At 64.0% G+C, this 24433-nt stretch overlaps 5 protein-coding genes across 5 annotated transcripts; 4 read left to right on the top strand and 1 right to left on the bottom strand.

Annotated features, from left to right (window-relative positions):
- Positions 1-42: 42 nt before the first annotated feature.
- Positions 43-10368, top strand: CHLRE_17g712950v5 (uncharacterized protein). The gene is made up of 11 exons (XM_043072114.1): positions 43-172; positions 259-388; positions 574-707; positions 782-883; positions 1106-1145; positions 1379-3010; positions 3269-5977; positions 6188-7273; positions 7535-7753; positions 7963-8064; positions 8305-10368. Exons 1-11 carry the CDS (start codon positions 135-137, stop codon positions 8743-8745), a joined length of 6633 nt encoding a protein of 2210 aa, XP_042914573.1. The 5' UTR covers positions 43-134; the 3' UTR covers positions 8746-10368.
- Positions 10369-10440: 72 nt separating this feature from the next.
- Positions 10441-13579, bottom strand: CHLRE_17g712900v5 (uncharacterized protein). The gene is made up of 6 exons (XM_001700412.2): positions 13365-13579; positions 12626-12873; positions 12349-12463; positions 11915-12054; positions 11705-11756; positions 10441-11292 (listed from the first exon to the last, which is right to left on the bottom strand). The coding sequence occupies exons 2-6, from the start codon at positions 12791-12793 to the stop codon at positions 11162-11164; spliced, it is 606 nt and encodes a 201-aa protein (XP_001700464.1). The 5' UTR covers positions 12794-12873; positions 13365-13579; the 3' UTR covers positions 10441-11161.
- Positions 13580-13712: 133 nt separating this feature from the next.
- On the top strand, positions 13713-17238 carry CHLRE_17g712850v5 (uncharacterized protein). The gene is made up of 6 exons (XM_001700363.2): positions 13713-14021; positions 14437-14450; positions 14991-15072; positions 15421-15540; positions 16011-16111; positions 16396-17238. Exons 1-6 carry the CDS (start codon positions 13890-13892, stop codon positions 16583-16585), a joined length of 639 nt encoding a protein of 212 aa, XP_001700415.2. The 5' UTR covers positions 13713-13889; the 3' UTR covers positions 16586-17238.
- A 64-nt stretch (positions 17239-17302) lies between these two features.
- Positions 17303-19248, top strand: CHLRE_17g712800v5 (uncharacterized protein). The gene is made up of 2 exons (XM_043072113.1): positions 17303-18822; positions 19118-19248. Exons 1-2 carry the CDS (start codon positions 17361-17363, stop codon positions 19132-19134), a joined length of 1479 nt encoding a protein of 492 aa, XP_042914572.1. The 5' UTR covers positions 17303-17360; the 3' UTR covers positions 19135-19248.
- A 2554-nt stretch (positions 19249-21802) lies between these two features.
- Positions 21803-24428, top strand: CHLRE_17g712771v5 (uncharacterized protein). The gene is made up of 4 exons (XM_043072112.1): positions 21803-22280; positions 23164-23648; positions 23908-24262; positions 24379-24428. The coding sequence occupies exons 1-4, from the start codon at positions 22265-22267 to the stop codon at positions 24408-24410; spliced, it is 888 nt and encodes a 295-aa protein (XP_042914571.1). The 5' UTR covers positions 21803-22264; the 3' UTR covers positions 24411-24428.
- Positions 24429-24433: the final 5 nt, after the last annotated feature.

The raw sequence follows: 24433 nt of genomic DNA, 5'->3' as shown, positions 1-24433 counted from the left end.
CTTGCTGCATATCACATGTACTTGTTGCTGAAATGCTCACAGCTAACAAGCAGACTCGTTCGATTTGAGAAGTCGGAGCTGCAGGCTCTGAGCTTTTAAATTATGCCAAACATGAATTAGCATGCATAACTGAAATGAGCATGTCTCCATTGGCTTACCGGAGAGGCTGTTCGCGACTCCCGTTGGTCCCTGGATTCCTGGCCTAGGCCCGACGCGTTCGCGCTGGTCACCTGGCTGACGGTCACCGTTGGGTACCAGCGAATCTACCTGGAGTGGTGCACTCAGCCAGGCACAGTGGCTCCCGGAGTCCTCGTCACTGATACGCTCGCTGAATTGCAACCAGACCGGCCTTGGGCGATTGGCGCGCGTCCTTTCGTCGCCAGTTCAGGTATGAAGCACAATCCGCTTGCGATGGTGACCAGCGCGAGCGACGTGGCCCCTCCACACTTTCGTTCGTCCCGCCCAATCCTCGCCGCCGCGCGTGTCGTCCGCGTAACCGCTGGCGTCCACGTTGTTCGTCGTAACACCCTGCCTCGCCTCCTGGGCGCTTTTTCTCCTGCTTCCTTTACACAGATCTATAACGACCTGCTGTGGCAGTCGGGGCCCAAGGCGCCGCGCTGGGTGCAGGGACAAATTGGCGTGACGGCCCGCCGGCTGTTCATTGAGCTGCTTTTACCGCCCGCTGTCTACCGCACCGCCTCGCCTTGGCTGATCGCGGCCTCGCGCGCCATCGCGCCCGCGTGCCTGGTGCTTGTATTGTGGCGTGGGCTGGCGGCTACAGCTTCTGGTGCTGGTGCTACTGGTGCTTCTGGGACTGCTACTGCCGCGGCGGAGGCTGCGGCAGTGGGGGAGAACGACATTATGTCGATTTCAGCCTGCGCTGGTGCGTCGCGTCCTGACGTCTATCTATTCTGAGGGGCCGGATAAGGTTGGCGCTTGGATGGCGTGTGTGGCTCGGATGGCCGGCAGATGCGCCCCATGCCGGGCCAACTCACGCAACGACGCTCGCAGCACGCTTGACACTACGCCATTTGCACGACCTCGACCCTGCTCCAACCTAGTTCCAACCCCAGCACCTTCTCTTGCCCCTGCCGCTGCGCCGCAGGTACCCGCTGATGGACATTGTGCTCGGCCTCATGCACCCGGTGAGCCCTACTGGCGGCGGGACATGCAGCACACTGGTGGAGGGGCGGGCATTGGGGCTGCAAGGCAGCGCGGGGCCCCTACCTGGCTCCCACTGCCTCCCGCCTGCTCTGTGCCCCCCTCACTGCCTGCCAAGCCGCAATCACTGCCCACCCACTGCATTGCCTACCGTCTACCATTTCCCTTAGCTCATCATGAATGTAACCCCACCCCCACACTACCCACACGCCCGCAGACGTCTTTCCCAGCGGAGTTGGTCTATGCCGCGTTCAGCCTGGCTTGCATGCTGCTGCTGGCCGTGTGCCCGCCCGGTCTGCGCCTGGCGCCGCCGGCTGGCTTCTTCGCGCCGCTGCAGCTGGCCAAGTGCGCCGCCAGCAGCGGACTGCTGGTGGCGCTGGAGGCATGGCGCTGCCGCCTGGCGCGCGGGGGTGCTCGCGTGGGGGCGGGTGGGCAGGGCCCTGGCCACGGCTTGGTGGAAGGTGGCATGGGTGCTGGCGGCAGCCGCAGTGGAGTCAGGGCGCCGATGGCCGCGGCGGCCGGGATGCGGCCGGATGGCGCGGCCGGCGCCGGCCCTAGCAAGAGCTGGAGCGGCGGCGCAGATGCTGATGCAGCTAAGCCGGGGCCGATGGGATCGACAGGCCTGACGAGGTCTGGAGCTGGCAGCGCGGGCGGCAGCAAGGATGCCGCTGACGGTTCGGAGGCTGTTGGGGCATGGGAGTGGGAGTGCGGCTGGCAGGCGGGTGGGAAAGGCGCGTGCGGGGCAGGGTTGGAGCCAATGACAGGGCAGGTGCCCGCAGCAGTGCAGGGCTGGCACGCGCCGCCGCCTCCAGTGCCGGGTGCAGCCGTGTGCGTGCCCGGTGGGCACCCGCCTCCCGCTCCCAGGCCCTTCTCGCCGCCTGCCGCAGCCGGCGCCAACCACTTGCGGCGCCAGGGCAGCGGTAGGAGCAGCAGCAGCAGCAGCAGCAGCAGCAGCAGCAGCAGCAGCAGCAGCAGCAGCAGCAGCAGCAGCAGCAGCAGCAGCAGCAGCAGCAGCAGCAGCAGCAGTGTTTGCACCATTGGTGACGCAGCCAGGCGCAGTCACTCCGAATCCACCACTGACACGCTTGAGACCATGGCTGTAGCAATGGTTGCAGCCGAAGCGGCGGAAGCGGAGGCGGTTGGCGGGTTCCAGGGTGCCGACAGCGGCGGCTCAGCCGCGCCAGCGGAGAGGGGCAGCGAGGCGCCGCGGCCGCAGGTAGTTGCAGCCGCGGCTGGGGCGGCTGCGGCTGCGACTGCGGCTGCGACTGCGGCTGCGGCTGAGGCCGAGGCTGTAGCAGAGGCTGTAGCAGAGGCGGCGCCGCCACATCCGGCCCCGAGTCAGGTGCTGCACGCGCACGTGTACCGCCTGGGGGGCTGTCCCCCAGGAGACGAGGACGTCCTCGCTACCACTGCGCAGGACGTGCCCTCCGGCGGAGCACCGGTGGCGGCGCCGGCGCCCGCGCTAGTGGCCGAGCTGCAAGTGGCTGCGGCAGCTGCAGGGGGGCTGCCAGTCTCGGTTGTGCCGGTGGCGGCGGCACGCCGTGCCAACTTCCAGCAGCTGCTGCGCGCCGCCCTGGAGCACCACATGGCGGCTCAGCAGCGGTTGCTGCAGGTGCCGCAAAACCATGGCGAGGCCGTTGTAACCAACCTCCGCGTGGAGTACGTCACTGGCGCCCGGCCGCACGTGCCGTACCATGTTCGTACGTGCCTGTACAGCGCGCGCGTGAAGCTGGGCGGCTGCGATCCCGGGCAGCTGCCAGGCGGCTACCAGCGGCGCCTGGCGGCGGCGGTGGGCGGCTGGGGTCTGACCCTGGAGGCGGTGACGGTGCGGCGCGGCTGCATGGAGCTGGTGCGTGTGCACGTGACTGTGGCAGGGTTTTGGTGGGCGCGGGTGCGCGGTGCGGGATGCATGGTTAGTTGGCGGTTGGCGTCGGTCACTTGCCGAGCCACGACATTGCATCAACGGGCGCGCCATACATCAAAGACCACCGGAGCAAGGAGACTGAAGCCATCTCCGCGGCGCATTCCCAACCGTGTTTCCTTCAAATCCGCAAACTGCAAGGCTGCTGAAGCTCGCCGCTCTCGCCACGCGTTTATACGGCCGCAGGTGGTGGACGCTCGCGGCATGCACATGGGGTTTGAAGATGGTGGTGACAACTATGGCGGCCAGCATGTCGACAGCGACGCCCCTGCCGCCGCCGCCGCCGCCGCCGTTGGCAGCCCTGCTGCTGCGTTCGACACTGGCGCTGGCGCTGGCGTTGGCACTGGCTCCCGCAGTGGAGGCGGAGGTGGAGGTGCAGGTGGAGGTGGGGATGGCGGTGGCGGTGGCGAGCTGGGTGGGGTTCATGGCGTCGTGGCGGTGGGCAGCACGCTGGAGGCACCGCTGCGCAACACGAGCGGCCGGCCGCCGCGCTCGCCAGCGCGGTCGGCGCCGGCGCAGCCAGTTGCTGACCCCTCGGTCGGCTCTGTGGCGGTGGGCTCGCAACTTGCAGACATGGCAGCCGTGTTCAGTCGCGAGTCCGCAATGGTGCCTGGCTACGGCACTGCCGCCGAGGGCATAGGCGGCGTCCGCAGCGTTGGCGGCGGCGGCGGTGCTGGCTCTTCGGTGCTGACGCAGCGTCAGCCCGGAGCAGGTGGCGGCGGCGGCGGCGGCAGCCTTAGTGCCAACGGAGGCGGCGGCGTGCTTATTGACGTGGTGGACGTGGGCGCGCTGATCCGGGCACTCAAGATGCCGTCGCCGGATCAGCAATCCTTGGATCTAGATCTGGCGCCCGCCAGCGACGGCTACAGCACATCGCCAACGCACGGCCCCCGTAATGGGGGCGGCGCCAGGGCTGGTTTGGATTTCGGCGGTGGCGGCGACGGTGGCGGCGAAGATGGAGGCGGCTGGTACGACGGCGACGGCGGCTATCGGTTCGGTGCTGACGTGGACAGCTGCGGCATTGGCGGCGAGGGTGCTGGGGCCTGGCACGAGTGTGGGTACGGCGGGTACGGCGCCGGCAGCCACGTGCTGCCGTCGGCGGCGGTGGTGGGCGTGTCGGCAGGCCCGCACATGGCGGCGCTGCTGCTGCCCGTGCCGCAGCCGCAGTCGCCGCAGCCGCAGTCGCCGCAGTCGCCGCAGTCACCGCAGCCGCCGGAGCCGCTGCTGGCGGCGGGCAGGCACATGGCGGAGGAGTACCTCCTGATACCCGCGGAGTCCGAAGAGGTGGAGGCGCAGGTGGAGGAGTCGCAGGTGGAGGTAGAGGCAGGGGAGACGGCAGCGGAGCGAGAGGAGGTGAAGGGGGAGGCGATGGGCAGCAAACCCATCGACACGTGCTCGGATGCAGGAGACGTTTCCAGGGATGAGCAGCAGCCAGGCAGCAGCCACAACTCGGCACAGCTGGAGCATGAGGCGAAGGTGCTACAGCCGCTGCAGCCGTTGCAGCCGCTGCTGGGGCCGCTACAGCCGCCGGCCCACCAGGGCCTGCAGCTGCCGCCCGACCTGCGGGAGCAGCTGCTGCATCTGCAGCAGGAGCTGCAGCAGCAGCGGCGCCGCGGCACTGCTGCAGGCGCTCTTGCTGCCGGCGGAATCGGCGGCGCCCGCGGTGGTGGCGCCTGCGGTGGTGTTCGGGACCAGCTCCGGCGGCTGCAGCAGCAGGGCACGGCCTCGGCCTCAGCCTCGGCGGCGGCGGCGGCGGCGGCAGGCCAAATGACGGTGATTAACGTCGCAGCGGCGGTCGCAACCGCGCCCGCCGCAGCTGGCGCCGCCGGCGTACAGCCGGTCCACGCCGTGGCCGTGCGCATCCCGGCGACGGCGGAGGGCCGACCGGCGCGTGGCCTGCCGCCGTCACTGATGCTGGGCACAGGCAACGCCGCAGGCGCAGCAGGCGTCACACGCGCCGCGTCCGCTGCGCCGGCCCTGCCTTCCAACCTGGCGCTCACCCCGCCTCCGACACGGCCGCCGGCGTCGTGCTTGCTTGGGCCGGGCGCACAAGGAAGCGTCCAGCAGCAGCAGCAGCAGCAGCAGCAGCAGCAGCAGCAGCAGCCGCAGCAACAGCTGCAGCACCTGCAATTGGTGGGCATGATCCGCACGCCTGGCGCCGTGCTGCGCGTAGCCTCGGGACATGCGGTGGCGACGGCAGCAGCGCCGACAGCACTACCAGCACTGGCTGCTCCTGCAGCGCCGCACCGCCGTCACGGCTACTTACCCCAGCTCTTGGACGTGCACCCGCGCGTGTTGCTGGTGGGCGGAGCTGCCGCCGCGGCATCCGGGCTTCCTGCGCCGCTGCTGCGGCCGCGGCCCCTCCAATCCTTGGCCCTGGTTGTGTCCTGGGTGCCGCAGAGCGGCTCCTCAGCTGCCCCTCCGCCTCCGCAGCTGCAGCCAGCCGTTGGCGCTTCTGGCATTGCTGACGTCAGCGCGGCGCAGCTGCCGGCGGCGCACGTGCTGCTGCGCTCCCAGCGTGACTTCCTCGCAGTGGCGCACATCTCGCCCGCGGCGGCGCCGCCTGCCGTCGGCTGCACCGCCGGTGCCGCCGCGGCGGCGCCGGTATTGGCGGCGCCGTCCGGATCCACGGATTGCGAGGTGCTGTACAGTGTGGATCTTACAACCGAGGCGCGCGACCTGCGACCTGGGTCTGTCCTGGTTGAGGTGAAGCTTACGTCAGCCGAGCGCGCGGGTGCCGCTGACGGCGGTGATGGCGGCAGTCATGGTGGTGATGGCGGCGGTCATGGGGGTGATGGCGGCGTCAGGGCGGCTGGCGGCCTGCCGCCGCCGCCGGCGCTGTCGGTGGTGCCGGTGCTGCTGGTGGATGACGCGGGCGTGGCGGCGGAGCTGCAGGTGGGGCCAGGGACGGACACGCAGTGTGTGTGTGTGCGTGTGTGTATGTGTGTGTGTGTGTGTGTGTGTGTGCATGAATGCATGCGCGGAGCTTGTGCTGTGTAGGGTGCTTACGTCTTCACTTCACTCTTTCCGCCCGCCTTTTGAGCCGTGAGCCTGGCACTCACACTGCATGTCGCACCAACCACCGCGCCCTTACGTAAACCACAGGCTGCTGTGGACAGCTGGGTTGGCAGCCCTGACGAGCTGGACGGGCTGCTTCACGACTTGGGCGCGTTGCTCAGCCTGCAGCAGGAGCTGGCCGAGCGCGCGGCGCGCGCCCACCTGCAGGCCCGCGTCGGCTCGTCCGCCCCGGCCGTTGCCGCCGCAGCAGCAGCGGCAACAGCCTCTGCGGCGGGTGGTGGTAGCAGCGCTTGGCGTGCGACAGAGGAGGCTGCGGGGATGGGCCCGGGTGCGGGGCAAGGTCCGGGGTTCGGGGCGCAGGTGGAGACGGCGGCGCTGTGGGCGCGCGTGGCGGCGCTGCACAGCCATCTGTGTGCCCATGCCCACGCGGTGGGCTGGTCCCGGCTGCGGGCGTGGCTGGAGGCACGGCGGCGGGCGGCGGTGGCGGCGACGATGGCAGTGGGCGGCGGCCTGCGGCTGCCGCCAGCCGCACCTGCTGCGGCTCTTGCGCCTGCACCGGCAGTGCCAGCCGCAGCACCCACAGCAGTAGCCGCTACATCGCTAGCACCAGAAACAGCACTAGCATCAGGTGCAGCACCAACACGCACGGCTGCGCCCGCCCTGCGGCCTGCACCTGCACCACGGGGGGTGATGACTCCTCCAGCTGCTGACACCGACTGCCCCGAGCGTGCCGCGCATACCCCGCCGGAGACGGTGGCTCTGGCCTCGGACGCAATAGCCTCCGTCACCGCGGGCCTGGTAGTCACCACAGCCGATGCGCCCATTTTCAACGTGAAGCCGGAGCAAACGATGGCTTCGCCACACACCCACAAGCTCGGTGATGGTGCGGCGGCGGCGGTGGTGGTTGGAGAGGCAGAGGCAGTGCCAACAGCCGAGTCACGGGTGCTCGCCGCACTGCATGCTCCCGCCGCAGCCCCAGCCGCAGCTGCCGGCGGCGCTGTCGGCAGCAAGCGCTGGCAGGGGCTGCAGCAGCGGTGGGTGCAGCTGCGGGCGCTGTGGCGGCGGCTGGCGGTGTTGCTGGTGGCGGCGGCGCTGCAGCGGCCGGTGCCGGGCGACTCGGTTGAGACGGCGGCGGCGCATCGCGCGTATGCGGCCAACTTCGCAACCAACATGGTAAGGTGGTGACAAGCAGCAGGCGGCAGGCAGCGTCCTTGCTTTTGTATGCCCATGCTAGCAGCAGCCTGAACTGCCTGATCTCTTGCGCGTGCACAGTCGGCCTAAATCGTCGCGTCGTTGTCGGCAGCTCACACCTCCAATGCCACTGTTTTAAATGCGCCTCCCTGTCTTCCACACGGTTCCTTCCTTTCCACGCGCCCTGTCCATCCCGCACGGCCCAACTTTACCCCCATTTCCGGATTCCCCTCCTTTCTGCAGATGAACGTGATGCAGGTGTTTGAGCTGGTGGCTGGCGCCACGTGCTTGGTCAGCAGCGGCGGCTGGGCGGACAGCGACAAGGCCTGTGTGGTGGCGGGCGTGGCGGTGGGGCTGGCGCTGGCGGCCGCCTGGCTGGTGCTGCCGGGGCACACGTGGCGGCGCTGGTCGGCGGGCTCCAGGTGGCCGCGCCAGGCAGGCTACACACTGGCTAAGTTCATGGTGCGTGGCGGCGGGCTGGGGGGCTGGGGCCTGCAAGGTTGTGGCGGCTGAATGCTCTTGGCACCCCCCTAATGACCGGCAGTGCTTTGCTTAACACCTCACTTGCGCCTCACACACACACGCTTTATGTCTTTCGGCGCACACACACACACACACCTTCCCTCCTGTTTTCCTTGTGCTACTCAACGCAACTCCCACCGCTGCTGCAGGTTTCGTACCTGGGCTTCTCGCAGCCGCCCAACACGGTGCGACATGAGCTGAGCTTCAGCATATTCGTCGTGGAGGGTCTCATCGTGCCGGCAGCAGTGCTGGTGGGTTGGTGGCAGGGTGGCAGTGGAGGCAGGGGGGTTGCGGATGGGGTCCCGGGGTGTGTGTGATGGGGTCGACGGGGGATAAAGTGACGTGGGGAGGCGAGACGGCGTGCAGCACGTACTTAGCTGGCTCTGCTCACAATTTTGCTCCCTGTACCTGTGCCGACCAGCGCGCTCATGGCAAGCTTACGCTCACGCTGACACTCACGCTGACGTTCATGCTGATCTGCAATTGCGCAGATGACGCCTGCTGAGTCGGTGCTGGTGGGCCTGGTCCGGGCGCCGCTGTGCGTGCGCATGTGGTGGCTGCACACGTTGGCGCCCACAGCAGCAGCAGCAGCACTGGCAGGAGCACCAGCGGGCTCAAGCTACAGCCTCACGGGGCTCGTGGCGCGCGCGCTGTGCCTCGCTGCTACAGCCTCTTGCGCCACCCTCGCGGTGCACGTGTTCATTCGTCTGTCGTTTGAGCGCAACTGTCGCGCGATGCGGGGTGTGCCAGCAGGTGCCAACGGCAGCAATGGTGTTGGTGTGACAGCGGGCGTGGCGGCGGGCGACGCGGCCCTAGCTGGCGCACTGGGTGATGACAGCGGTGGCGCCGGCGCGGAGGACGTGACGGCGCTGGGGAAGAATCCGTCAAGTCCGGGTGTTGGATTGGCGGCATTGAAGGCAAAGGACCAATGAGCACGCCGGGCGTGCCTGCGGCATAGACGACGTCAAATCGGTCTTTCAATCCTCGAGGTGGGTTTAGGTTTGTGTGGACTCCTGGCATGTGCGCCGATGTCACAATAAGCAACATCGGCTAAAGTTAGGGTTGGGTCAGTGTATGATTGATGCCATTTTATCAGGTGTAGGATGTGGCCGGAGACTGTGGCAACGTTTGCGCATCTGATGCACGGCACGCCAGCGACTGATGTGCAGCACTAGTTGTTCCTAGAATAGATATATAAAGACGCTCGGAAAAAGGGCTCTGAAGCATTGGCTTCATGCATGGCGTTTCGTATCTTACACTGTAAGTTGAGCCCAGGGCACCCAACCCAAGTGCTCTGGTGTCGGGCGAGGTTGTGCGGATTCGAGGGGCGCTGGAGTGCGGGCTGCGGTGCAGTCATTATGAGTATTGGACGCATGTGACTTTGAATGCGTGTGTATGGGCCAACAGTGTCCTGATTGCAGGCAGCATGGCTGCATGGTGGCGGGGTGGTGCTGGTTAGGTGCAACTGGGGGACAAAGGGCGTGAAAGGTGCGGTGGCGGCTGGTTCGGTACAGAAGCCGGCGACGGGTCTGCCCGCCTTGCTTGGTGGCCAGAGTGTGGGGTTGCATTGCGGAATTTGCGGGGAGCAGGTGCGCGCGTATGCGGCTGCCCTTGTGCACCAGAGGCAGACAGCCATGCTACGTGGACGCACGTGAGATGCGGTAGCGGGCAGGGGGATTGTGTCTAACAATTGGCAGATGGTAAGAGCAGGCTTGCATGTATAATGCATGTATGATGCATAGATGAGTGACATGGAGAAGGGCCGAGCCGGAAAGTGGCTATTGGCGCGTAACAGTACAAACTCGGCCTGTTACGCGCCAATGCCCTCCCCGCGCAAACCAGCAGCGCAATGGGTCCCATGGGTCCCATGCGTTGTCCTAGCTGTAAGCTTTGTCTCCATCACTCTAGACACCAATACACCACTCATCAATCGAGTTCAATAATATGGCTGGCTTGGATACCGTATATAGCCAGCCAATGTGGTGATTTACTGTTACTATCAACGTGATATATAGGAGGTTCAGGGTTTCATGCCCATCTGGGGTAAATGCAACTGCGAGAGGTCAGAGTATTTCTGGCCTTGATCTGTTAATATGTGAGGTGGTTGCAGGCCTGCGGGTTTCTTCAGCGCTAGCCCTCTGACGCCGTTCCAGTATATCGCGTGTACCGGGCGTAGACCAATTGTTGCGTCATGTGGGAGCGCAATGGCAAGAGCCTCGTATGCCACAGTTGATCCGGACGCAGTCAGCTGGCGAGGGCGGGTTGCAGCCAGCAGTACCGTAGTACTGGTGTCCGGGCCGCAGATTGGGCATGCTCTTGGGCATGCTTGGTGATGCTGGACAGCGGCCCGACTGGTCAGCACACCGAAGTTCTGCAGCCCGCTTACCTGCGCCACCCTGGTGTACGGCGGGGCAACACCCTATAACAGTGGATCGGACACTGGTAATACTCGGTGGGATCCGGCACCGTGAGTCTTTGCCTCTTTGGCCATGCGGCTTGTTGCAGGACCGGGCTAAAACAGCTACCTCCGGAGCGTTTTAGGCTTCTTAGTTCACTACCGCACCCAGCACGGCAGCACCCAAGACGTTGCACCGTTGCAGTGTCACAGGCTCTCCAGCTCTAGATGTCACCTCCCTTTGTTACACCGTATCCGTGCACCGTGCCCACGGTGCTCTTGCCCTGACACACCTTGTGGGACTTGTGGGCCGGAACTCTAGCCACACTCGGGACTAAGCTTGTCACCACCATCTGCTCTTGCTTGTACTAGGAGTCCAACCGTGCTTAGGGAGCTGCACGTGGTGACAACGCAACCCACTTAGCCGGTGATAGCTGGATGAAGGACATTCGTGTCAAAGTACAAGGTATAGCACATAGACGTCCTCTGTATCCACTAACTCGCTCTCGGGTCCCAGCTCAACATTCGTACTGGCACCACTAACTTCATGTTGACCACATGTCCGTCAACGGGGTAAAACAAAAGAACGCATGTCACTGCCGTACTACCATACTGCGCTCACCCACGGCAACATTGAGTCTCAACACTTGTAACCCGCTCCGCACCCCACTGTCATTGACATACCGTGCGCAAGGGTCATCGGAGTGCGGGTCTCGTCCCAAACCCTCGTGGGGAGCGTTCTCAACACAGGAAGCAGCAATTACACGCGCACAACCTCACATCAGTCACACAAGCCGGCGCATATGGCAGCGCCTGCGCGCCACCCACACGTACACAACATGTCTTTGTACCTGTGTCACCCTATAGAAACTGCTGAATGTACCAGCGCATGAATGTAGCTTGGCGTCCCACGTGTATCCAGTCCCCCGGCTTGCAAGGATACCTCCCATGACTTATGGGGCACTGTAACTGTCAACGGCCGCCCACATCGCGGTCACTGCCCCCAGCACCAGCGCCAGCAGCACCGGCACGCGCGCCGCAGAGGCGCTACCGCCGCCAGCAGAGCCATACCGGGTGTAGTTGCCTGGCACACGCAACGGCAACAACGGCGGGGCCCGCGTGGGTGAGGCACAGGCAATGGCGAGGCACTTGCAAGCAAGGCGCCCGTCCTCGCATAGTCACGTGCTAGGGAAGGCATGCAGGTGTGCGTCGCTGCAAGGGCTCATGTCCGGCGTTGCCACAACGCAGCTTGCGGTGTGGGGTGCGCCCGTGCGTGCAGGTGAATGATGCGACGTCATTGCACGGGCATTGGATTGATATTGTCAGGACACACACAACACACACACACACACGCACACATACATGCACACAAACACAGGATGTGTGCGCCCGAGACACGACCCAACATGGGGACGTGTTGCATAACACGCACTTTTCCCCGTGCTCTGTCCTTTGGCACCCGCGGCCCCAAGCCCCCAACACAGCTCCCCACTCACAGTAGTCAGGATCCACAATGAGTCCGGTCTGGTTGTACAACGTATTGTTGAACTGCACGTATAAAGCGTCGACCGACGTCAAACCGTGGCAGCGTCAGAAAAAAAGCAGACTGTACATGTGTTGCTCTAGGGCGAGGTGTCCGGGACGCGCGCTCAGCAAACCAGCCTGTTGCGCGGAGGGCCCTCTGATGCGCGCGGCACATCACCCACCTCCAGGATCGACCGGCCAGTGGTGTTGCTGAGAATGAGTGGCAGCGTGCGGTTCACGGCCGTGGGGTTGATGTCGAAGTCATTGCCGCCCAGCTGCGCCGCCGTAACGTTGCGGAGCGCGCAGTCATCGGTGTTGGACTCTGCGCGCGCGCACGTTGTTTGCGGGCTAGCGGTAAGTGGCGTGTGTGTATTTGTGTGTGTGTGTGTGTGTGTGTGTCCGTTGCAGGGGCGGCAGAAGGCTTGGGCATGCAGGCAGCCGATTGACCTAGCTAGCACAGCTTCCAGCTCGGTACAGGCGCGAAACGCGGACCCTGCCCGTGCAGCTGCTCTGCTACCACCCTGTACACGTGCCACGCGCAGTTCGTTGCCCTGCCGTACAGTGGCGCCAGGGCCACGTGGCGTCACCGGGGGCGCTGTTCATCCGCAACACTCACGGTCGTAGATGATGCGGGTGGAGGGGTAGCTGTGGCCGCCGTACAGGACGAACACGCCGGCGCCCACAGCGGTGATGCGGGCCGGGCTGGAAAAGCCGTACGAAGTTGACGGGAACTGTTTTTTGCAGTTGGCAGGCACAGTGTGGCGATGGGTCAACAGGTCAATAGGGTCACAGGTGTTGGCGAGGCCGCTCAGCCGGGCCACATCTCGCCACACGGCGCATCGCGTGCCGCCAGACATGCGATCTGATGCGTCGATGCAGCGTGTACGACTCACTGTGGTAGCGGTCGTGGTCCTGCCCGCCGTTGTGGTGGTTGTGGTGGTTGTGCTGCTGCGGCTGCCGCCGCCGGCGCTGCTGCTGGCCTTGCCAATGGCGCATAACACGACCTCCGGTGTCAACAGCATGGCCACCAGCAGCGCGGGGTAGTGGGCGCGCATCCGCATGCTTGTTGAGTTGAGGCTTCAGGAGCGATGTAAGGCGAGCCCGGGTGTTGTTGTGTGCTGTATGCAGAAAGGAGGAGCGCCTGTGCATGTGGTGCAGGCGAGAAGGCGGTTGCGGCGGGGTGTGGGGCTCGGTGCAGGTCGTTGCCTGGCAAGGCAACGCGCGAACACCTCGCGAGCACCCGAGTGCGTGGAAGTCTGACTGGGTTGTAGCCAACTCCAAAGCTGCTAATCATGCAGCTCTGCGAGCTATCGAGCGACGTACTCATCCGTCGCGACCAACACTTCACAGGCCCTTGACACGGCCGCACGCTCCTAAGGGTCTGGTGATAACCCCATATATTCGGTACCGGCGTGGCACACAACCCCTCTCCATCGCCCTGAAACCCCTATCAGTCACCAGATGATGCGTTGAAAGCGCGTGACTATCATAACATGCAGGCACATGCCGCTGGCCTTGCACGGCTGCGGCGGGGCTGGGCCCGGCAACAATAGCACTAGTTTGCGGGCTTGCCACTTGAAGAGTGTCCCTCTGATGAGGTGCACAGGGTAACGAGTTATGCATCAAACTGACCGATGTTTGAGAGTTGCGTCGCCCACACAAAACCACACCAGACGGTTCAGCGTTGACGCCTCGCGGCTCCGCAGCTTCCAGAGCTGTCCTTGCCTCTATGCGTCTCGTCAGCAGCGTCTGGCAGCGTTAGACGTTAGCTCAATGCTTGGTGGCCTAAAGGACACGGTCGAGTTTAGGAAACGTCGTGTTCCGGTAAGTCTTGATGAGCAGTCAATTAATATGTGTGTGCATAACAAGAGTAAGGAGAACCATAGGCGGGCCAATAAACGGGCCAGAGCCTGCATGGAGGGCTTGCCCCATCGCACAGGGTCTTTTAGGACTGGCTATCATGAATTCGGTACAACTGTACCCAGCGCAATAGGTGAATTGTCACTGAACTAGAAGGCCATTTGAACTGGTAACGAACGCGGGCTCGGCTCAGGGTGTATTCTACTTGTAGCCTGGGCTGAGGCAAGCCTTCATCAGCGGCCAGATCTGCCATCCCGTGCTGAATACAAAATAACTATCCTGAACTTGAAAGTCAAAATGACCTCGTTTGCTGGGAGGCTCTTGCTACTCGCGAGCTGGCTTTCGCTCGCGGCTGCGGGGGGTGCAGTTGTGGAGCTCACGGATGAGAACTTTGATAAGGAAACAGCGACGGGCGTCTGGATGATCAAGGTAGGTCAGAGCTCGCACTGCAACTGCCGTGCCTGCGGGGTGGGCGGGAGCGGGGGCTTCCTCGGGCCAGTGCCCAGTATGGCAAGCCCATCTAAGACAGCAGCTAGGCTTGCGGTGAGCGACGGGGCTGAACGCGCTTTGACGCGCGAGGAATAGTCTGTGTCCGCGTGGCCACGAAAGGCACCTGTATCGAGGCACGCTGCTGACAACCACAGCGCTGAGGTCTGGGGACCCCGCAGCCAGGCTGCTACGAGCGAGCACACGGGTACACATATCCGTTGCTTGAAGGGGGGATTGAATGGCAGGCGGCACTGTCCTTAAACGGAATCTTTCCTTATCGTTACAGCAGTCGCATAGTGTGACACAGTATGAGGTTTACCCCCGCCTGCCGTGCCCTGTGGTCCGCGGTCCGCAGGTGTATGCACCATGGTGAGGGCTGTGGCTGTGGCGATTGGGCGTTAATCCTGGCGCAATAGCGTGCCGTGTAGCTCTGTGCAGTCTTGGGCAGCCCTGTGCAGCCCAGGCCGTGCAGCCATGTGCAACCTACGGCCCAGGGGCGGGAGGGGCGGGATGTGGATGGTGGGCACTGGACCAGCTCCTCGGAGGGCGGGGCCGCCCAGGCGCGAGGCGGGGGAAGGGGGCGGGCTCCACCACGTGCTCGCGGGCGCACCAGCCGCCGCACAGCAGGCGCCAGGGCGGCAGCAGTGCGTCGGTCTGCGGCCCTGGGGCGGGCGACACTGGGGGTGTGTTCCCTCCTGCCGAACCTGCCCCTCGTAGCGCGCCGTCGCCTAGAGATCTAGGCCCTGAAACCTGAAGGTGGGCCTCTGCCTTCCTGGTGACTGCAAGCCCATACACAGCGCAGAGGTACCGTGATACCAACTCACAGCGGCGTTGCATGTGCGCGGGGTGACGCACGCACGCTGTCACGCGACCACTCGCGTCACACGCCGCGCCGCACCCTCGCCGCAGGTGTTCTCACTGTAGACAGCTGGAGCCGCTGTGGCAGGTGCTAGCGGAGGAGGCGGCGGCGGATGGCGTCAAGGTCGGCAAGGTGGGTGCAGGTGGACTGCGGAGTGCGGAGTGTGGACTGGCGCCAGTTGGACCTTTATGCAAACGATACCAAGAAGGGGGCGCCTATGGCGGCGTTGCGGGAGTGAGCCCGCGATTTGGCCTGGGAATGAGGCGTGAGGTGCCGGGTTACCTGTTTCGGTGGCGGCTCTGTACGCCTGCGCCCCACAAACCGTCTGCGACCAATGAAGCATCGCGCGTCCTGCGCCGCCGGACAATTCCGCCGCTACCAGTCGTCCACCCCGCCAACCTGCCGCCCCCCTTAGCTGTGGCCACACACACAAATTGACAATGTCTTTGCGCGACGTTTTCCTTATGCTTTGTAACACAGATCGACGGCACCAAGGAGCGCGCTATGATGGCCCGGCTGCGCATCAACGCCTTCCCCAGCATCTTCCTGCTGCGGGAGGGGCGCACGTACATGTACGAGGGCGCGCGCAACGTGGCATCGGTGAGGCCTGGGGCGGAGGGGGCAGGGGAGGGGATGGGCGGAGGAGGTGGCAGGGGGCGGAGGGGTGGGTGGGCGGATGGGTGGCCGAAGGGATGGGTGGCAGCAAGGGCGGGTTATGTGGGTGGGGAAGGGGCTGCAAGGTCGGAGGAGGTGCAAAGGCCGAACGGGTGCAAGGGCGCAAGGGATGGAGGCAGCTATGGCTTGGGTACCGTAGGTGGAGGTTTTGGTGTGTGGTATGGGGGGCACGGTGTTTCGGGCGCCAGCGGTAAGCAGGCCGCCCAGCTACCTGTCTGCCTGCCGTTGACGCCACTGGCCGTGGTCTCAAATCCTTACCAACCTTCCTGTGCACCCCGCCTATCGGCATTCGTGTCCTATCGCCAGTCCTGTCACCACTCCTGTCGCCAGTCCTGCCTTCAAACCCTGCCTCGCCCTCCCCCTCCTTCCCTCTCCCGCCTCCACCACGGGTGCAGTTCCGGGCCTTCGCTACCTCCAGCTACCAGGCCGCCAAGCCGCTGCCCTTCCACCGCGCGCCCAACAGCATAGTGGGCAGAGCCATGGGCCGGTTACACAGGTGCGTGGCGCGGGGTGGCGTGGCGTGGCGTGGCGTGGCGTGGCGGAGCGGGCCGGAGCGTGGCGTGCGTGGCGTGGCGTGGCGTGGCGTGGCGTGGCGTGGGGCGGGGTGGGGTGGGGTGGGGTGGGGCGGCAAAAGCTGGAGCCCCTTTTGGTTGACATGGCGATGGCGGTGCGCAGTGGCTCCTGAGACGCGGCTGTCCCTGCCCTGCCCATCCACCACCCCTCTCCACACCCCCGCCCTCACCCCTCCCCTGCCCTTTCCTCTTGCCGGCGCACCGCCAGCCTGCCCAAGCTGGGCATGCGGCTGTACCGGCGGCTTCGTGACCAGCACAACATCAGCGACACGGCCATAGTGCTGGGCTTCCTGGCGGTGCCGGTGCTGGTGGGCGGGGTGCTCATCTGCTGCCTGGACGCGCTGTACGTGCGGCGCGCGCGGGATGAGTTCGGGCCGGAGCACGACCACCAGGAGTGAAGGAGCGGGTGGCTGGGGGTGCGGGGTGCGGGAGGGGGAGTGGGTAGGAGTGGGGAGGGGCCGGGGTGATGAGCGTGTGTGTGTGTGTGTGTGTGTGTGTGTGTGTGTGTGTGTGTGTGTGTGTGTGTGTGTGTGTGTGTGTGTGTGTGTGTGTGTGTGTGTGTGTGTGTGTGTGTACGGTAGGCGGGGCTCGCAGGGGTGGTTTGGGGGAAGGCAGAGGGTGGTTGCTTGCAGGCACGCACCTCGGCTTCATTGCCCGAGCCCGGCTTAGCCGAGAGGTTGTGTCGCCGTGAGGAAGGCGGTTGCATCGAGGGAGGGCAAGCTGGGGGTGCGGATGGTGGGAGCAAGGTTTGGGACAAAGCTGTGTCACAGACGGAACCATGAGTATTGTTGGGGGCTCGAGAGACTATTGTTGGGGGCTCGAGGATGGGTGGATGCATGGGGCGCGTTAGTGCAGGACATCGGCACATCACAAGAGGAGGGAAAGGCGGGTGAGGTGTTGGGTCAGAGCAGCTGTGATGGCATGTGCTGCGCCGGGGAAAGGGATGAGCCTGCATGGACGTCCCTGGCCCAGGGCTGAGGAATGGAACCCCCCGCCAGTAACGTAGGTCTTGTCTCTCCTGTCACTGTTCGGTGACCCATGCAATAAAAGTTACCTGCTGCTTGTTTGGCGCATCGGCTGACCCGGCCGCACTACTCGCGGTAGTTTGCGAGCCAGCCGATATCGCGGCCTCGCAGAACCATGTCCACGCAAGCTCCATACAGCAATCACTGGATGAGACTAACTCCCGAGCTCATCCACTGCATCGCGGAGCGGCTGAGCCCTTACGAGCCCGCAACGACCCTGCGACTGCTGAACAAGGAAACGGCAGCGGCCCTGCGTGGCGAGTATGGAACAATCGCTTTAGCACAAACAATCTCACCAAAAGGCCTAAAAATTGCCGTTTCGCCGTGGCCGGGACGAGCGTTCGTGGCGCACTGGTCGCGGCCCGAGCCATGGCGCACGCTGACGCTGCAGCAGCGGCGCCAGCTGCTGTGCCTGGCAGCGTCCAGCCACGACGTCGCGAGCCTGGAGGTCGCACTGGCCTTCTCCGGCGCCGGGCTGACACGTGAGGTCGTGGACGCGGCCGCGGCGGGGGGCGACCGGGCGGCGTTGCAACGCCTGATTGAGGAGGGGTGCGACCGCAGCGCACGAGCGGCAGAGCTCGCGGCGTGCTATGGCCACGTGCACATCCTGCAGTGGATTACCGCCGACGCCGATCCTGCGCGCTCGCTGTGGGAAGCACTGGGCTATTACTCGGACGCCGACGTGGCGAAGGCGGCGTGCGCGGGCGGGCAGGGCCACGTGCTGACGTGGTTTGAGGGCGGCAAGCGGCAGCAGCAGCCGGCGGCAGCGGCGGCAGGGCAGCAGGCAGCGGGCCAGGAGGGGCAGGTGGGGCAGGGGGCACAGCAGGAGGGGCGGGGCGCCGAGCCAGTCAGACCAGAGGGAATGGCCGGCCGCACTCGCAGCCATAGCCGCCGACTGCTGCCGACGACGGCCGCCGCGCCTTCTGCACTGAGCTTCCGCGAGCTCGTCGTCGCCGCCGCTGACGGTGGGCACGTCGACCTAGTCAGCCGACTGATGCGCCCTGACGGCGTGTACGCGATCAGACTTGCAATGTGGAAGAGCTTTGACTGGTCTGTGGTACTAAATAGTGTCGCCGCTGGCTGCCCGGTGGCGTTCCTGCAGCAGTTCTACGACGACCACTTACCCTTCTGCTTCCCAGCTGTCGATGACGAGTCCTTCATTCTGGCCCTAAGTCAGGTGCTGTGCAGCGCACTGAGCAGCGGCGGTGACGACTGGCAGGCGAAGGCGGAGCTCCTGCTGTCGCGCTGGGCCGCGCTTGCCGCCGTGAGCGAGGCCGCGGGTGAGCGGGTGCGGGCGGCCCTGCCGGAGGCGGCGAGCTGGTGGCGGCGCACCATCGTGAGGGATGAAGAAGCCCGGCCCGGCATGCTGCAGCGCTGCCGCTACCTGGCCGCTCTGGTGGAAGAGGCAGCTGCAGTGGCAGCAGCAGCCGGTGGCGGCGGCGGCGGCGGCGCGGAGGCCGCCGAGGCCAGCGGCGGGATGAGTGAGGCCAGCGACGACTCGGGGGAGCTGGAAGGTGGCGCCTGGTGGCAGGGTGCTGCGGCGGACTGGGCGGCTACAGTTGGCGACGCTGACGCCCTGGCGGAGCTGTTGGACTGGTGGCAGTCGCCCGGTGCGCGCGCGCGCGCGCGCGCGCGCGCGTGTGTGTGTGTGTGTGTGTGTGTGTGTGTGTGTGTGTGTGTGTGTGTGTGTGTGTGTGTGTGTGTGTGTGTGTGTGTGTGTGTGTGTGTGTGTGTGCGCGTGTGCGTGTGTGTGTGTGTGTGTGTGTGTTGAAAAAACAACAAAACGAAGCCCGCCCAGCCGGCGCGCCGGAGTTACTTACCGATACCTACCAGTGTGTTGGGCATCGCGTGACTGTCGTGACCCAGCTAGTCATACTTACCCGCGATAAGCCTGGGACCTCACAGGCGACCATTCGGCCTGATCCCGCGATGCACCTGCATGCGTCCATGCTCCGCACCCTGGGCGCGCTAAACAACGTTTACCCAGCTCGCCTACTTCCCTGATCCTCGCCACGGGTGATAGACAAATTGCAGGCACAGAGCGGCAGCAGGCAAATGTGTGTGTGTGTGTGTGTGTGTGTGTGTGTGTGTGTGTGTGTGTGTGTGTGTGTGTGTGTGTGTGTGTGTGTGTGTGTGTGTGTGTGTGTGTTTGTGTGTGTGTGCGCGCGCGTGCGTGCATGCGTATGAGAGAGCACAAGAGAAGGAAGCACGCAGTCTACGTGTGTGCTTGTATGCGTGTGTGCGTGCGTGCTTAATTGTGTGGCGAAGGTGAGAGCGTGTTGTGACGGCCAATCAAAAGGAAATGCTCCAGTATCACTGACGCCAACCTGTTCCCTACCGTTCCAGCCCCTATTAAACCATCGGTTAATCGCTGGTTACCCAGCGGTTATCCCGGGAGGAATGGCCGGTTTGGCACTCAGGTTACCATCGGTTTATTTGGGCTTCAGGCCGCTAACCGACGGTTAATAGACCACCTCACTGGTTACCAGCGGTTAACAGACCGCGTGGTAACCAGTGTCGGACCAACTGGTTACCTTGCAGTGACCGCTTGGTTACCGTGCTGCGGCCCAGGCCCGCCCAGCTGCCGCCTGCCGCCCAGCCTCCACCCAGCCCCCTCCCAGGCCCACCCAGCCCCCGCCCAGGCCCGCCCAGCCCCCGCCCAGGCCCGCCCAGCCCCCGCCCAGCTGCATGCCGCCCAGCCCCCGCCCAGCCCGCCTGCCAGCCTGGGTTTAGGGTTGTTCATTGTGGCCTGTAAAGTGTCTCCTTTACATGATGCCGCCTTGATATACAAGCCCCGCCCTAGCAGTGACCACACACATCAGCCTGCTGCATTTTGTACCAAGTGCCCTCACCAACCCATGTCAACTGCCTTGAGGAGGTCACCTGCCTTGTGTTCCCAGTCCAACTCACCAACAACACCATACTCAGTTAGCCCTCTGCTTCCCTACTCCTTGGCACTCTCCAGCTGAGTCTCCGTGCATTCAAAGCCCACCACAGTCTTGCTCTCCTGGTCTGCCACTGTCTACAACACTATATTACGTCTGTGCCATTAACCCAAGCCTGTCATATGATGTCTAAATGGTATGAATGTGTCAAACGTGCAACAACAACCACTGGCGTGTCTGCTGGGCATGACGTCTCCCACCACCTTGACACCCGCCTCCACTGCAGTCGGCACATCACCCGCCTCCACAGCAGCCGCCACTGGTGCCACCGCGCCCGTCTCCAACTCTAGTGCCGGACAGCTCGTGTCATGCTAGCTCCTGTAGTTCTGCCTCCACTGGCTGCACCTGCATGCACGCGTGCACACATGTGAACACACCCTGCACTCCTGCCGCAAGGTGCCAATGCCAATGCAAGGCTGCCGGCCAAGAACAGAGTGCTTGGTAGTGCACCGGACCTATCTCATGAAGCGGGCCTGTATGTGTTTCGGTGTGTATGCCCACTGGTGATGCGGACACTCACCGTTGCTAAACACAATGTTGGAGGTGTGGCGGCAGTCCAGCCAGCCGACCTGGGGGAAGGGGCGTGTGGCAGCAGGCGGGTATGTGACACGGACTAGAGGTACCAGGAAGTGATATAGACATACATACCATACAGCGCTAGTAAGGGAGGCAGCAAACAGTCATCTCTTGAAGGCTGGGGCTCCGACTAGCGAACACAACATGAGTGAAGGGGTTGCGAACCATCTTGCGCCAGGGTTGCAGCCGCTGGGGACCTGCATCTACCTGCATCTACGGCATCTCCTCAAACATATTTTCCATGGACTCACCCTCGAACGGCTCCTAGAATCGTCCTCAAGAGCATGGCGGAGGATCCTGCAAGTACACATACACACACGGGGTTGTGACATATGGCCGGGCGGGCATTCCAGGCTGCAGGTTTAAAGCCTCCCGTCTTCATTTTAACCTGTGGACTAACCTGTGGACTTCCGTGAGACGCGACAACGGTCGTGCTGAACGTGATGTTGAATGTATGGCGTTTTTGACCAAGACTTCCCCATTAAAACATTAAAAGCACAGCTGATCATTTATGAGGCACAGTTGTAAGTCTCATGTGATAGCTGGCTTCAGCTGACGTCTCAGCAGCAGCGTCGCCGAGCTGGTCAACGAGCGGTCAGCAGCGCGAAAACTCGCGTCCCAAGCCAACAAAGCAGCCTCAGCCACCAGCTCTTGTTCTACTGACATTAGAACTAGCCTTATTTTTGTGTTTACAAAGCAAAATAGCGACTGGCGAGGGGCGGAATGAGGGAGAGCGAGCAAACGCTCTATAATGAAATGTAGTATATAAATTATATGTATACCGGTATATCAGTTATCACAGCATATGTAAATTGGCTGCTTGAAGTTGAAGGCCCGCAGGAACCCCATGCAGAGGCTAGCGTTTTTCCCTCAGACCCCAACGGAAGGCCTGCGTAATGTACTGGGAAAGATGTCAGCTTTTAACTTAGTGTACTAGGAAGGATGTAAGAAGGAGAAAACGGCCTCAACCCGGTGATGTAAAGTACTCTACACTCCTGGACGGCTTTGGGTGTTGGGGTTGATTGATTTTTATAGGCATTAGTCAATATACACAGTGTGGTCAAGTTCAAATACACAACTCGACGAGTTGACAAACATGGGTTTGCGTCCCCCGGCCGGGGGACGCTCGACCACTTTCTCTGAGACACCCGAAAAGCCCGAATTTCTGGGACAAGTACTCTAAATGCATAACAGACTATTGATATCAACCGCTAAAGCCATGCGCCAAGTGACAGCAGTGACCGGGGGGGTTCATTGCTGCCTCGGTCGACACAGCCCGCTGCTCAGGTGCATTCCTATGCTCAGGAAGCATACACTACATGCAACTACATTACTAAAGTAAGTTTACAGCTCAGGAAGCGCGGCGGTCGGAGCTCGGCCGTCAGCGACTGCCGGAGGGTTACTGGGGGGCACGCTTGGGGGTTCAGGGGCTCGGCAGGGGCGAGGCCGCCCCAATGATCCCACAGGCCTCGCCCCAGACTTCTCGCCCCTATGTTCCCACATAACAAACACTACATTTGGGAGCTCTTACATGGCCTTCTGGGCTGGCGAGGGTACAGGGGCCAGGTGGGTGCGGGTGGGGGTGAAGGGGGGGGGGGTTATGGGGGTTGGTGAGGTAAGGGGCCGAAACACTGACGTAGGGAGGAGGCGCGGCGCTGCTAAACGCCATCAATGCATGCTGCACAGTTGTGGTTTGGTAGACTACGTGGATTGGGAAGCATCAAGGGGAGACGGCAAGATCAGCAGTGGGATGATCATGGATGGTATGGGGTGAAGAAGAAGACGCACACCTTGCTCCCAATGTTGCTGTTTGTAAACATCTGTGTGCATTACCATCCATGCGGGGGGGGGCAGCTGGAGGAGTACAGGTATTACAAGTCCTCCCACGGTGTGTGTGAGGGAAGAGGGCAGGCCCCTACCTTAAGCATAAGGCACGCACCATCGTGGCTGGGCAGCGAGTGATGAGTTACCTGCGGGTGACCAATAGGGAGCCGCTGACAGTTCCGCCCCAATGTGGTCTCCTAGCATAACACCCCCAGCCATGGCCGAAGGCACGGCCGCGGCCAGAGCTGCACGCATCTATGCTGGGGGCAGGCCCTGGCCAGGCTGGGCGGGCCTGGGTGGCAGCTGGGCGGGCCTGGGCGGCGGCTGGGCGGCCCTGGGCGGCCCTGGGCGGCAGCTGGGCGGGCCTGGGCGGCATCTGGGTGGGGGCTGAGCGAGCCTGGGTAGGAGCCACATACCAATGGGTTACCACAAAGTTACCATTTTATCAAAGTTTACCGAGGTTTTACCGATCAGCCAACCCATACCAATCCTGACCGATGCTAACCGACGCTGACCATCGGTTTATTAGGGTGACCGCTCGGTAACCGCCCCCATACCGATCGGTTTAATAGGGGCTGGAACGGTAGGGGTTCCTGCCCGTCGCAGAGGCCGCCGGCACCGCGCCGCCGGGCGCGCAACGCCTTGCAGACATTGCTGCCCGGAACGGGCACACGCCGGTGCTCCGCCTGCTGTGCCGGCGGTTCGGACCAGCCGTGCTCACGCTAAATTACCAAGCCTGGTCTGCGGCGTACTCGGGCCATCTCGAGGCGCTGCGGTACCTGGCCGAAGCAGTTGGCGGGGAGGCGACAGAGGGCGACGAGGAGGGCCAGGCGGGTGACCGCGGCGGCCGTGGCGGTGGCGCGAGCGCTGGTGGCGCTGGCGCTGGCGCTGCTGGGAGTCGTGTGGCAAGCGGGTCAGAATGGGCGAGCGTTCTTAGGGCCGCGGGCTACTACGGCGCAGACTTGTCGCTGGCGCGGCTGATGTATGCGCGGTGCGGACGGGATACGGATATACTCTTCGCCGCCGCGACGGCGGGCGGCAGTGTCGAGACCGCGGAGTGGGCCATGGAGGCGCAGCGTGCAGCAAATAAGGTGCGTGAGGCAGGGAGGTGGGTGCACCGGTTGCAGCCACGAGGAATGAGGAATGCAGGCATGCAGGTGGGTGGCCACTGTGCGCGGCGGTGTGCGCTCGCATCACGGTGGTAGGTGGTCAGGCCACGTGGCTGCCTTGGCTCGCGGCGCACACATCTCCGTCCTTTCACGGATGCTACCTAAATCCTCACACACACGCCACGCGCACCCACATTTTCACACCCCACGCCCCCGTCGCCCGTGCCCTGCTGTCCTGCAGGACTGCCGCCACCCCCTGCTGCACCCGGCCGAGCTGTGGGTGATGGCGGCAGGCGGCAACCTGGCCACCACCACCTGGGCCCTGGAGCTAGGGCTGGTGGGACCCCTGGAGCTAGAGGGGTACGACAGCGACACCCGCGACAGCAAAGGCGGCAGCGGCAGTGACGGTGGCGGGCTGCTGCCGCTGCTGGGGACCGGCTATAAACTGGAGCTGCGCATTGAACTCAACATGCACAGCCTGAGGGTGTGGGTGTGGCGGCTGGTGCAGCAGGAGCGAGCCGCGCTGCAGCCGGGCGCGGCGGGTGCGGAGGAGGAGGGGTCCGCCGTGGCAGGCAGCGCGGACGGCTGCGAGCAGGGTGCGAGAGCAGCAGCAGCTAAGCGTGCCGGTAAAAGCCCCGCCGGCTCTAGCAGCAGCAACGGTGGGCGCGGCCGCCGCGGCTGCCGGGGCACTGGCGGCGGTGGCGGTGGGCAGGATCCACGCAGCAGCACGAGCACGGGACCTAACCGACTACCCGTGACACATCCCC

The sequence above is a fragment of the Chlamydomonas reinhardtii genome, chromosome 17 (genome assembly GCF_000002595.2).
Source record: "Chlamydomonas reinhardtii strain CC-503 cw92 mt+ chromosome 17, whole genome shotgun sequence".
In the NCBI taxonomy this organism is placed as follows: Eukaryota; Viridiplantae; Chlorophyta; class Chlorophyceae; order Chlamydomonadales; family Chlamydomonadaceae; genus Chlamydomonas; species Chlamydomonas reinhardtii.
This window is presented reverse-complemented; position numbering and strand designations above follow the sequence as displayed.

Coding starts and splice junctions, on each gene's coding strand:
- CHLRE_17g712950v5 (XM_043072114.1), top strand. CDS start 135: ATGAGCATGTCTCCATTGGCTTACCGGAGAGGCTGTTC. Junction 173..258: donor GCTTACCGGAGAGGCTGTTC/GCGACTCCCGTT, acceptor GTTGGGTACCAG/CGAATCTACCTGGAGTGGTG. Junction 1,146..1,378: donor TGCTCGGCCTCATGCACCCG/GTGAGCCCTACT, acceptor ACACGCCCGCAG/ACGTCTTTCCCAGCGGAGTT.
- CHLRE_17g712900v5 (XM_001700412.2), bottom strand. CDS start 12,793: ATGCGGATGCGCGCCCACTACCCCGCGCTGCTGGTGGCCATGCTGTTG. Junction 12,055..12,348: donor CACCCGCATCATCTACGACC/GTGAGTGTTGCG, acceptor GCGCGCGCGCAG/AGTCCAACACCGATGACTGC. Junction 11,757..11,914: donor CTGGCCGGTCGATCCTGGAG/GTGGGTGATGTG, acceptor TTATACGTGCAG/TTCAACAATACGTTGTACAA.
- CHLRE_17g712850v5 (XM_001700363.2), top strand. CDS start 13,890: ATGACCTCGTTTGCTGGGAGGCTCTTGCTACTCGCGAGCTGGCTTTCG. Junction 15,073..15,420: donor ATGGCGTCAAGGTCGGCAAG/GTGGGTGCAGGT, acceptor TTTGTAACACAG/ATCGACGGCACCAAGGAGCG. Junction 15,541..16,010: donor GCGCGCGCAACGTGGCATCG/GTGAGGCCTGGG, acceptor CCACGGGTGCAG/TTCCGGGCCTTCGCTACCTC.
- CHLRE_17g712800v5 (XM_043072113.1), top strand. CDS start 17,361: ATGAGACTAACTCCCGAGCTCATCCACTGCATCGCGGAGCGGCTGAGC.
- CHLRE_17g712771v5 (XM_043072112.1), top strand. Junction 23,649..23,907: donor CGCAGCGTGCAGCAAATAAG/GTGCGTGAGGCA, acceptor GCTGTCCTGCAG/GACTGCCGCCACCCCCTGCT. Junction 24,263..24,378: donor CGCGGACGGCTGCGAGCAGG/GTGCGAGAGCAG, acceptor GGCGGTGGGCAG/GATCCACGCAGCAGCACGAG.